Source organism: Vespa velutina, chromosome 3 (assembly GCF_912470025.1).
Source record: "Vespa velutina chromosome 3, iVesVel2.1, whole genome shotgun sequence".
In the NCBI taxonomy this organism is placed as follows: Eukaryota; Metazoa; Arthropoda; class Insecta; order Hymenoptera; family Vespidae; genus Vespa; species Vespa velutina.
Genome location: NC_062190.1, coordinates 2695859 through 2708343, shown reverse-complemented (window position 1 = coordinate 2708343; position 12485 = coordinate 2695859). Strand labels below are relative to the sequence as shown.

General features: G+C 34.1%; 1 protein-coding gene across 6 annotated transcripts in view; it reads left to right on the top strand.

The window, feature by feature from the left end:
• Nucleotides 1-12485, top strand: part of LOC124947939 (serine-rich adhesin for platelets) — a 45173-nt gene that overhangs the window by 5816 nt on the left and 26872 nt on the right. Inside the window, exon 1 of one of the 6 annotated variants that reach the window (XM_047490777.1) lies at nucleotides 993-1953. The exons of the other annotated variants lie outside the window; for them this stretch is intronic. Coding sequence (XP_047346733.1) covers nucleotides 1951-1953 — 3 coding nt within the window. The 5' untranslated portion in view covers nucleotides 993-1950. Of the gene's footprint in view, nucleotides 1-992; nucleotides 1954-12485 lie in introns of those variants that run through there. 6 annotated transcript variants of the gene reach the window in all.

Below are 12485 nucleotides of genomic sequence, written 5' to 3'. Positions count from 1 at the left end.
GAGGGAGAGAAATATTCTATTTTGTATTTTTATTATTATTATTTTTTTTTTTTTTTTTTTTTTTTCATTTTTTTTATCATTATTATCATTACGACACAACGCGTGCTAGACCACACGACGAGGATGTGTGCTTTCACGTGCTCTATTCATCTTAAGACTCTTAAACGACCCTCCCTTCGATTCTCAACCTTCCTTTCCTCTTCTTGCCCTTGCCAATAAGTCCGATGAACGTTCGACGAGTCGTCCACTCGCCACGCGGAAGAGAATCTTGATTTTCGTGATCACAATCGTCTTCCTCTCTCTTTCTTTACTTACGTGGGCGGAAAGTTTTTTACTGAAGACAAGAGGCAGAATAAGAAGATAGATAGATAGATAGAGAGAGAGAGAGAGAGAGAGAGAGAGAGAGAGAGAGAGAGAGAGAGAGAGAGAGAGAGAAGCGTCGGTCTTTGGTGCGCCTGCGCGGTGAATCGGTTGAGAAGAAGACCAGCAAGTTCAGTGGGGGCTGTCTAGGAAGGAGACGCAAGTACAAGTCGAAAGAGGAACTGAAGATTATCCATCTCGATGCTGTCCGTACACTGTCCAGCAACGAATGGATAAAAAAAAAGACAAAGCGGAAAGAAGCAACCATCGTAGCTAGCATTGCTGATACTCGTGTTGCTGTTCCTATTCCTCGAGGACGCCCTTCTCTTTCCTGTTGCTAGCTCATCCTTGTTGTCGTCATCTTCGTCGTTATCATCTTTATTATCATCATCCTCAGCATCATCATCATTGTCGTCGTCGTTGTCATCTTCGTCATCGGGAATACTGTTTCAAGAAGACTGAATGCATCGACGGTTATTTTCTTTCGTGTATTCTCGCTATTACGACGAGATTCGATCTTCTCGTGGATCCTCTTTTTGCTGGAGTGGATATACGTTTCGGTAACGTAACGTCCTTATCATCCAATTTTACTTTTGAAACTTATGTTATACACAACTTTCTATATCTTTTTAATTAAAAAATAGCAAAGTACTGATAATAGGTTGATGATAAAGGGTTGAATTTGTTTCTATTCTAAATTATTGATTATATCGACAAAAATATATTACATATATTTTTGTTCGTCTTTACGATTATTGATTTTTTATTATCTATTATAGAAAATAGATATAAATCGGATCGATCGATTACCTTTCTAGCTATAGACGAAGTTAAACGAGTAACCAACCAGGATACTTTTTCTCGATCGGTAGATCGAGTTCCTTGAGTCCGACTATTGTTTTTCCGTACTATCCAAGGTTCTCTCTTGGTGGATCGGTGGCTCAAATACATCGAGTGTATATATCGCTTGGTAGGATCGTTCAACCCAGACACCTTATGCGACCACGTGGAGAGGCACCGTTCGGATGAACGACATTCGCGGTTATCGAAGTCGGTCGTTTGAGGTCGGACGAGTTCACGCGGAATTGGCCATATTAAGAGAAAATAGATCTAGGTTTTTTCGATGAAACCTTGAAACGTTTCTTCGACCACTTGTTTTTTCCTTCTCCTTCTCCTTCTCCTCCTCCTTTTTTCTTTTTTCTCTTTCTCTTTTTCTTTTTCTTTTTTTTTCTTCTTTCATTATTACGAAGTGTTTTACAGTTCTTCGTAAAGCAATAGAAATGATCCAACTCTCGAAACGATCTCAAAATAAAGTAGAACATGATCACTTCGTCTATCAAGAGAATCGTTAAAAGTTTTTTTATCTAGTCGAGAAAGAGAAAAGAAGACAACAAGGGTTTTCATTGTCGTCAGTTTGCATACTTGAATCGTCATCGTTGTCGTTGTTGTCTCTCTTCGTGTCCTTTTACGAGGAAATTACACGCTCTACTTAGCAGCCGTTTTGCCTGATAGTAGTTGAGTTTCGCAGTTGGATCCAACTGCCTGGCCGCAGATGCTCTCGTAAAGAGGTCAATAATTTCGACTTCGTGGATGGTAAGTTCGTTCGTTCGAGTGACGAGCGGTGGTGCGACTCCAAAAATACTTTTCTGTGCTTCGCAAGCAGCAGCAGAGAACGTTTCTGCTGTCCGTTCGCTTCGTACGTTCCTCTCGCTTTTATGTACTCACATATGTATGTATGTATGTATGATGTATGTATGATGTATGTATGTATGATGTATGTATGTATGTATGATGTATGTATGATGTATGTATATATGTATGTATGTATGTATATGCGTATGTATGTATGTATGTATATACATATATACATATATGCGTATGTATGTATGCATTTATGTCCTGTATATATGTGCTACTTTGACAAGATTTCGAGCCGGAAGTGTTCCACGTGTGTCGTGAAAATGTCGAAACGTTGGCACGATTCCTTTCGATCTTTCTTATGTATGTATACGTATGTGTATGTACCTGTTTCATGTAGGTTAGGCCACCTACTCGCTAAGCTTTTATCTCACCGCGAATCTTCATCGTTCATTATGTAATTCTTTAAATGAAATAATAAATTATATTATTGAAAATTCGATCCGTTAATTGTTTCACATTGAATAATTCTTTTTGTTCGATCAAAAGTGAACGAACTTTTGTATCTATTTGTTATGTTTTCTTTTTTTTTTTTCGTTTTGTTTTGTTTTTCTTTCTTTTTTTTTTTTGTTTTTTTTTTTTTTTACGTATTCACTATAATAAATTTTTCTAATCTTGTGTGGGATCTGCACAACTCCAGAAAGCTCTAAATATAAAAATCGTTAGATGGTAGAAAAGCTAGGAAAGATTATTATCGTTCTCACCAATAAATTTATTAAATGAAGTGGATAATGATATCGAAATATCGAATGTTTATTTGACATTATGAAAGAAACTTTTTTTTTTTCAAGCGTTTCAGATTAATCGGATTTCGCTTATGTGAGCCAATGAATCTTATGACAATTTAGGTCGTATACGACGAATGAACGTGATTTCTGGTTGATAAAGTAACGGTGCGAATGCACTCAATTCGAGACGCGCTCATTTTCGAGTTTCATTTACTTCTTCTTTATAGGATCTTTCTTTTTCTTTTTCTTTTTTTCTTTTTTTCTCGATTATATACATATGTTCATACGTACGTAGATGCATGCATATATACATACATACATACATACATACATACATATATATATATATATATATATACATGTGTGTGTGTGTGTGTGTAAAGAAAAAGCATTACATATAAATATATCGAAAACGCATACGTTTGCGTACGGAAAATACGAGGATGCATAACTGTAACGGTCTACTTTATCCTTCGCTCTTTGCTTTGATTCAATTTCTCTGTGCTGGAGCCATTACTAAGAGAGGAGAGAAAGAGAGAGAGAGAGAGAGAGAGAGAGAGAGAGAGAGAGAGAGAGAGAGAGAGAGAGAGAATTTATGGAAGGATCAGAGCGTGATCATTTATTTAGCACTTTCACTATATCACGTAGCGGCAACATCTATAAATAAGAAAAAGATTTCGTTTCCACGTTCCACCTTCAACATTTCAAGGCTCAACGTGACGCTCTCTGAGGAGTAGAGAAATCTATTATGCAAACGCTTGGTAATTAGAAAATGTATGATACTACTAAAGAAAATGACGCATCGTTAGTACGATGAGTATATACTTTTTTCTTTTCTTTTTTTTTTTTTTTTTTTCCTTTTTATTCTTTTTATTCCTTTTAATAATAACATGATGTGAGTGAACGTATAGACGATGTGAACATTGCCCGATCCACGTATAGTATTTCCATCGGAGGATGAGCACATTGAACCACTGGAATGTATTCGAGAGTCTCGTGTGTATATAGTAGATACTTGTATGCGTGTATATATGATGCGTGAGAAAGAGAAAGAGAAAGAGCAAGAACAAGAGAAAGAGAGAGAGACGTATTAGTAGCATCTAACGAATCACCTGTCGCAGTCGTATTACCTGTCAAACGACTTTGACTAGTTATAACAGATTATAAGTCATGACTGCTTCACGTTATATGTACTATTGCTTTGCTTTCGATAGCAATTAAAATGTAAACGTCGAGTCATGCAACGATGTCCCTTTCGTTTCCGTTGAAATCGTTCGTTCGTTCGTTCGAAATTTGAGTATTAAAAAATACGAGAAAATCGTTTTAATCCGTACGATCGATATAATTGATTTTATTCTTGGTATTAACAAAGCAAGAGCTTTATTAATTATCTTGACTATTTCTCTAGGAACGCGGAGGTTGTTCCTTTCTCCGGAGGTTATACCACCTTAGGTGTGGTTCACACCATTTCCTATCGTTGTCGTTGAGTTTAATTCACCGAGTGAAAATGGAACAGCGAAGAGAATTAGAATTAGAGATGGCTTAGCGAGATATCGAATTAATTGTACGATTGGCTATCAATATGGCAGACTAAAACTTCGTGATATTTGTTAAATTCATTTATCGTTATATCAAATATAGCAAGATTTAGTATCAAAAAAAAATATAACAATAAGAGAGCCGTATCCTTGTTAAAAAAAAATAAAAGAAATATATAATAAAAGAAATAAAAAGAAAAGAAAGGAAAAAAAATAAACTGTCGAGGATACATATTAGATAGACACTTTTGATAATACATATCGTATTATCGAACAATAAATGTGTCAACGTGTCCCTATGAACGGTCATAATATTTAAATCGATAATCATTTTCTTTGCGATCGTTATACTCTCTCGTAGATAAGCATAACCGGCTTCGTGATTTAACCCATGTACACCACACGTCTGTAGACACATCGTCATCATATTCGTCGTAGTCAAAGTCCTCGCCATCGCTGCCGTCGTCGTTGTCGACGTCGTCACCACTAGAATCGTCCGATTTCTCATCGCTTGTAATCTACCCGGTGCCGATCATGATTCAACAACGATCGTAACTCAATCCAGTAGTATCTACACACGAACTTTCCGCACCGAAGTCGTAATTCTATAACAATATGTATTTCATAGGACACGTATTAGGTAATCCATCTGCATTTCGCAAAAGCCGCAATTCAATTTGTTCGGGTTATACAAGAGACATAGGCAAATATAAATACTCATATAATATATAAACATGTGTGTATATAGAGAAAAAGGATTTCTTATTAGAGAAAGGTGTAACTATGAATGAGAAAAGTAGTTTCAATGTAGAAATCGACGGTCTTATCGCGTATTACTACCGTGAAAGTCAATTACATACTACTCAAATAGATCGAATGATATAAAGTGATTAAGAGAAAAGGACAAAGGAAGGATAAGACCGAAACTATTTTAGAAATGTAAGTTTCACAGATGTTGACTGCGACGTGATTACGAAGGTATGTAATGGAAACCAGTAATGTTGTGATTGCATCATCGGACTACGTTGCATTCTAAGTGAAAGGGAATAAGAGAATTTTTGTTAATCATTATCATTATCACCTCGTGTCTACAATGATGATCATAGTGAGTGACTACGTTAAATAGGAATTAAATCTCGGAGATCATTCTCGTCGTCTAAAGAAATATGATTCTTTGGAATCTTAGGAACGATAACGCCATCATTGTTATTCGAAGGATTTGCTTTTCCGTTTGAGTTCGCTCTCGATAAAGTCAAAGTATGTATGCGTCACTTTCTTAAAGTACTGGAAACATTAAAAGAGTTATTCCGAACTACGGGGATGACGTATATTCGTTTTTTTTTTTTTTTTTCTTTTCTTTCTCTCTTTCTTTTATAGTGTAAGAGTTAAGATTTCCATCGATGGAAAAGTTGAAGGAAACCTTAAGAGAGATCAACTCATCTCACGCTCGACTTTAACGCGACAACGTTCTTCGGGGCTTCGTTCACTTCGAAGAAATCCAGTCGAGCGTCATAATGAATTATTAATAAAAAATCTCCGGCAATGACCCTCGACGAAGGATAAAATTACAATCGTCGTGTTTGAAGTATGCAATCGATTAATAACTATTATCGATGTTTCAATTTCTCCGGATAAATTACGTTATAATAAACGTTGATTATTTTTAATTAATTACACGCGGACTGTTTTACATTCTCAGCTTCGTTACCAGGAACATGGTGAACACGTGTCTTCTTGATTTTAGGAAAGGATACATAAATCAAAGGACTGATGACGTACGTGCGAAAAAAACGACACGAAGAAGCGCAAACTTTTGCAGTCTTCTGTATTTTCATGTTTCGTGGTTTCTCCTTTCTTATTCGTCTTCTTCTTCTTTAAAAAGATGTAAAAACTGTACCGTTAATGGCCTCAGAGAATAATAATAAAAAGAAGAGGAAGCTCGGTTTACCATTGGCTCGTGCTCGAAACGAATCTAGAACTTGTTAACCGACAGGAGCGTGGATGTTCGAGGAAAGGGTCGTGATGAGTTAAGGAGAAGCAATATATTTTTGTTCCTTCTTTTTATTTTTTATTTATTTATTTATTTTTCTTTTGCTCTTAATTTTTTTTCTTGTAATTATTATTATTTTTTGTTTTTTTTTCTTCGAATTATGTCAAAATGCAAGTTCGAAAATTCCGCCTCGCACGTGTCACGACGATGTCGATATCTGCGTCGATAATGGCTCCGTTACGGTTTATATAGGAGAAAAGAGAAAATTTAAGATCGATCAGCCGGGTTAGATAGAGAAAGAACAGTCGTGGTAAATTGTGGTGTTGCGAACTGATCTGAGCACGATCTGTTCCTCGAAACGATATAAGAGTTTCTGTCGGTTGATCGTCGTTGTCGTTGTCGTTGTCGTTGTCGTTGTCGTTGTCGTTGTCGTTGTCGTTGTCGTTGTCGTTGTCGTTGTCGTTGTCGTTGTCGTTGTCGTTGTCGTTGTCGTTGTCGTTGTCATTGTCGTTGTCGTTGTCGTTGCCGTTGCCGTTGCCGTTGTAGTTGTATTCTTAAAATCGCTTTGAGGGATAAAACCACGCCCACGATTATCGACCTACTGTTTTCGATCTGTTTAGAATAGAAAGAGTTATAAGACAAAGAAGAAAGCAAAAATATTGTATCCAGCTTGGTACATACTGTCTAACCGTAATTTCTTTCTTTCTTTCTTTTCTTTCTTTTCTTTCTTTTGCTTTTGTTTCTTTTTTTTTATTATTTCTTCTTATCCATGAGTTTCTTACCGTTATGCTACTTTCGATCGATTATCGACGTCTCACTGTGAAAATAGTTGCCACCTCTCTTAGAAGAAAAATACCTTTCATTTTATTATATTTTTATAGACATATATGTTCGTGTTTAAGCTTACGGTTAAGGTATAAAGACAGTATTCAATCATATTTTTAATTATAATTTATTCTCTTTATTTTCTTTATACTTTTGAACGAGATAATTTCTTTTCTAGAAAGTGAACAGTGTTTTAAATTCGTAAGTTTATCGATATGAAAAGAGAAAAGAGAGAGGGAGAGAGAAAAGAAAAAAACTATTATTGTTCTATGAAGCATTACAAAAATCATTATTAGTTCTGCAATGATACAATATATATATATATATAAGATAAGCTTTATATACATTCTTTATCAGGTACTTGAATAGAACATAAATATCTATATACATTTTGTATCCATCGATATTTTCTTTCGTTGTTACAATTAATCAATAATTTCTTTTTAATTCTTTAACTACATACATTACTTCGTAAAGAAAAGTAATAATTCCTTTATATGCATATAATGACAAAATTACAGTATTTGGTTTAGTTGAAAAAAAAATTATTCTATTTTAAAAGTTACGTTATCCACGTTAATCTAAGAATATTTTTAGACATGAATACTTCAAAAAAGATAACATTGAATTCGCTCGAATGTTTTGAACCATTTCTTTCTATCTTAATTTCCGATCTTAATTTGTCAATATAACCGTGTAGACATAATTCAAGCGAATATAATAGAATTATAAAAGTAGAAATTGCTACATATACACGCCATCGAGAGTTCCGAGTATTGACCCTTTCTAAAGGTGAAGGGTGCGAGAACGGTAATTTCTACTGATTACAAAATTGCAAGCGATAAGCAACGAGCTGAAAGTGTTCGGATTGATGAAGAAAGCAAAAAGGATCGATGCTACAGTGTATAGAAAATAAATGTTTAGTCCTCTCTCTCTTTCTCTCTCTTTCTATTTCTTTTTCTTTCTTTTTCTTTCTTTCTTTTTTTTATGAGACTATCAGTGGGAACCGGAAACATGTGCTGTTGACTTCGAACGAAAGTTTCATTCCCAACGGGAAATGGATCGATAAATGAATGAGAAAACGCGCCAACTCGTCGTTGAGTGTAGACTATGACTGTGGTCTGCCATTTGTTAGCATCTGTTCGAGCTTATCGTGAAAGTATATCGCCGATGCGATAAGCTTCGATCGCTACGTCGTTCCTTTAATCGGCTTCTCAACGATGCTCAAGGCGCATGCATGAGTAAACTCCCATGTGTGTATGTGTGTGTGTGTCTGATTTGTATAAATATATAAATGTATATATGTGTATATATAAACATAGATACATGCGTATATATATATATATGTGCCACGTATAAATGTGTATGTTATATGCGAGGGCAGGACGTACTCGTTCGCTCCTCTGACTTTCATGGGAAAGTCGAGCATCGTATAATATATTATGGTATCTTGCGAATAGCGTGTGCTTAAAAAAGGAGAAATAAAAAAAGAGTGAAATCAGGCGCGTTCGATAGGAAAAATCGATATACACATATATATATATATATATATATACATACATAATATCGATTCACTTCATATATATATTCTCAACCATGTGATCATCCTTCAAAGGATCCTTCTCTCGTTTACTATTTCATGAGAGAAAGGTAATTGCATTGTGCAAGAATTGTACCATGGGTTATCAGGGAAGGCTATTTTATTGCGTAAGAATTGGTATTTGGGAAGACGACTGTACTAAGATGCAGATGCATCTTCGTATACAATCGCCTTCCAAAAAGGGTGCGAAATATATTTTTTTTCTTTCTTTATTTTATTCCTTATTTTTTCTTTCTTCTTTTCTCTTTGTTCTTTCTTTCTTCTTCAGTTACGAACTTTAGTTTCTCTGCGTATTCTTAAGAAACAATATCGTGTATCGTTTGAAGTTCTAAATCTTCCGGCGACGATCGAAAAGCGACAAGGATCGATCTCCGTTCGAGCGACAAATAGAACAATCGCGTGTAATCGCACGCAATCCGTAAGAGAAAGTGGGCTAATGCGGATTGGAGAATAATATTCGACGCCTTTGTTTCTCGTTAATCTCTCGTTTATATCTCTACCTACATTTATATACATATATAAATATATGTATGTGTGTATTTGTGTGTGTAGGAGAACGAAGCAAGAGTTAAGAGTGCACATGCGAAATACTTGACTTACTTCGCGGAAGTAGTAAAGGATTTGAACATTTCTTTCGCGAATACACGCACGGTTTATCCATGCGTTTAACCTTTTGCGTGCACGTTATCCTATCGTTTCTTATTATATTATGCTATAAGATAATTCGACGAACGAAACGGTAGAGGGGTGTGTAATTCCATGCAACTCTTATCTAATCCGATTATTATTTTAACGAAACTCTTCGTGGATGGATAAGACAGGAAGGAACATAACAACAAAAAAAGGAAAGAAAAAGAAAAAAAGAATTAAAATAAAATAAAATAAAATAAAAATCGTTTCACACGTGTTGCAGGAGATTCGTGTGAACTTTAACTATTCAATTCACTTGCGGAGTTAGTTTTATTTGGCATTTTGTGTTGTAACGATGGAAAATTTCAATGGAACCACGTGGGTTAGTTTCGAACATCGGTAACTTGAGTCCTCTCGATGATGGATGGGCCGTTAGGAATAAAGGGCCGTTTGTTTCTTTGAGAGAGAGAGAGAGAGGGAGAGAGAGAGAGAGAGAGAGAGAGAGAGAGAGAGATAGCGGTAGAAACGAGCAACGTAGAAATTAAAGTGCTTTAACGGCTGAATTAGACCTTATGCGATGGCGAGGTCGTTGCCATCGTAGCAACGGGCCAACGTTCTCGGTTATGTTGTCTCGTTACGCGACGTTGTTGTCTAAAAAGGATGAGTCATAATTTCGATTTATCCTCAATATACCTGTATCTAGAAACCATATATTGCTTAAGCTCTTCGAACGTTCTTATTAAAGATTAATTAATAAACAATTAATTTCTATAACATGTCGGTTTCCCTGATATATATGTACGTGTCTCTGTGTTTAACGCATCAATCAACAAATGCTTTGGTAAATCTACTGTAAGCAATGATGGATGCACATTTCTTGATCAAAGAAAAAGAGGAATATGAAATAGTCAGAACGTTAACAGCAGGTATCGCGCGTTGCTAGACTAAGCCAGGAAAATGATAATTTCGCTTAATCGTACTTCCTCCTTGAAAGATCGCCTCCAGTTGAATACCGTATTTCAGAAAGCGGCTAATGCTGCCTACCTCACTCTCGGGCTTGTGTGTAGTCACCAGAGAAAAAGTATCGGCACGGCCCACATTAATTCTATGAGAGAAGATGGACGAAGCGAATGGCGTGTAGTGGTTAAGTCGTTCTATAATTTTACTCGATACTTTATCGAAAGTAAAGAGAGAAAATAAAGAAAGTAAAGAGGGGAAGAAAGTATAGAAATCGAAGAAAGAAAACGTCTAAGTTTACATGAAAAATCTTGTAAAATTGAGATTAATATTTTGTTAGATTAACACAATAGAATAGCTTCAATAGGGTAAAAATAATCCAATTAATGGAGAGATTTAACGGAAAACGGTGATGATAATATCAGCTGTTGAAACTGTTTTGAATTAACTAACGTGAAAACTTATGTCACTTTTGCTAGTGATGTCTTTTTTGTGAACTATGGGCTTCATCATCAGAGACATTATGACAGAAATCTCTTGTTAGTTGTAAATGATGACAAATGAAGTATGTTCTTTTGTTGTTGTTATCATTGAGAAGTTTCTTACTTATTATTGTTTTTTTTTCTTCATTACAAAAAGCATTGTTGGACAACTATTTTGAAATAACATATTAACAAAATTGAATTTCTAGATTATTGCCTGAGAATTTTATTTCTGTATGTTTTGGGGATTGGGGAAGATCTATCGGTTCTAAGATACGTGATATTAATCATAATTTATATATAATCATAATTTAAATCATAATTTAGGAAACGATGAAGATGAATCGAAATCAATATTTTGAAACATTATATCTAATTTTATTTGTATTAATTGTTTTTCTATCATTTTTATTTTTTACTGCAGATAAGTTCTCAAGTTACATTTAACAAATTTTATGAAAATATATTATTATACATTGTGTGGTTATAGACTATTTCAATATACTTAAAAAAAATAATAACAGTAGTATTTAAATTCGATTAGTATGATCTTAATTAAGTTCTCTTACAAATACTCTCTTGTCCACAAATTTTTTTTTTTTTTTTTTTTTTTCAGGTATTAACTATTCGAACAAATTTGAGCTTTTTTTGTTAAAAAGAAATTAAAAATATAATTTGTCATCGTTTTGCGATTTTGAGATATGGAATGTTTAGAAAAAGAGTTAGTGCATAATAGATATGTATAGCGGATGCTCGATATAATTCTGGGAATAAAAAAAAATCGTGGAAATTTTCTTAATAATGCCCGCTACTGTGACATTTATCTTACAAGCTTAGTACTTGATTGAACATATTGACCATGTTTGAAAAATGACGTAACAAACTCTTCGAGAGTTATTTTAAAATGAAAAGTAACCGTTCTATAACATGAAAATTCGTACGATGTTATATTGCGAATGTGTTATATGAGAAAAAATATTATTTGATGAATATAAAAAATACATACATACAAACTTTGGCATTTCGTTTAAAAAAAATTATAAAAAAGACTAATATTTTAAAGATTTTTAATAATTTAAAAAAATTTTTGCTTTAATGAAAATCTTATTTTACTATGTAACATTTCATAATAATAATAAATCTAAATAAATAATACGAAAATAATAATAAAAGTAAAATGATATTTAATAATGATACTACAAATTTTCGAACAAAAATTCATAAACATAAATTGTTAAGTTTATTAATTTTTATTTTCAGTTAAAAAATGACTTGATTATATGTATACTATTTAAAATAATTATGTAACTACTCCCACAATTTTCAGATCTTGCTATTTGAAAAGCGTATTTGTAAATTGAAAATTATACAATAGAGATTTACCTGTACAAAGATTGACAGAAGATATTTTACCTATTAGTAGGTATTCAAGACAGATTCTCAATATGGTCTTGACTGTGCTCAGACTTGTCGTAAATCCTCTTGTTACAAGGTTGAAACTGTCATTCTTGTCGTGGACATATTCTTTATTTCAAATGGTTATTCCTTCTTAAGTAGCATGATGTTGGGTCATTGGCCATATATTTGTATACATAAGTTAATGCCAGTGAAATATTGAGCTTTTCACCACTACTACGAGACATAACATTCGTGATTCTTAAAATAACGATTCTAGCG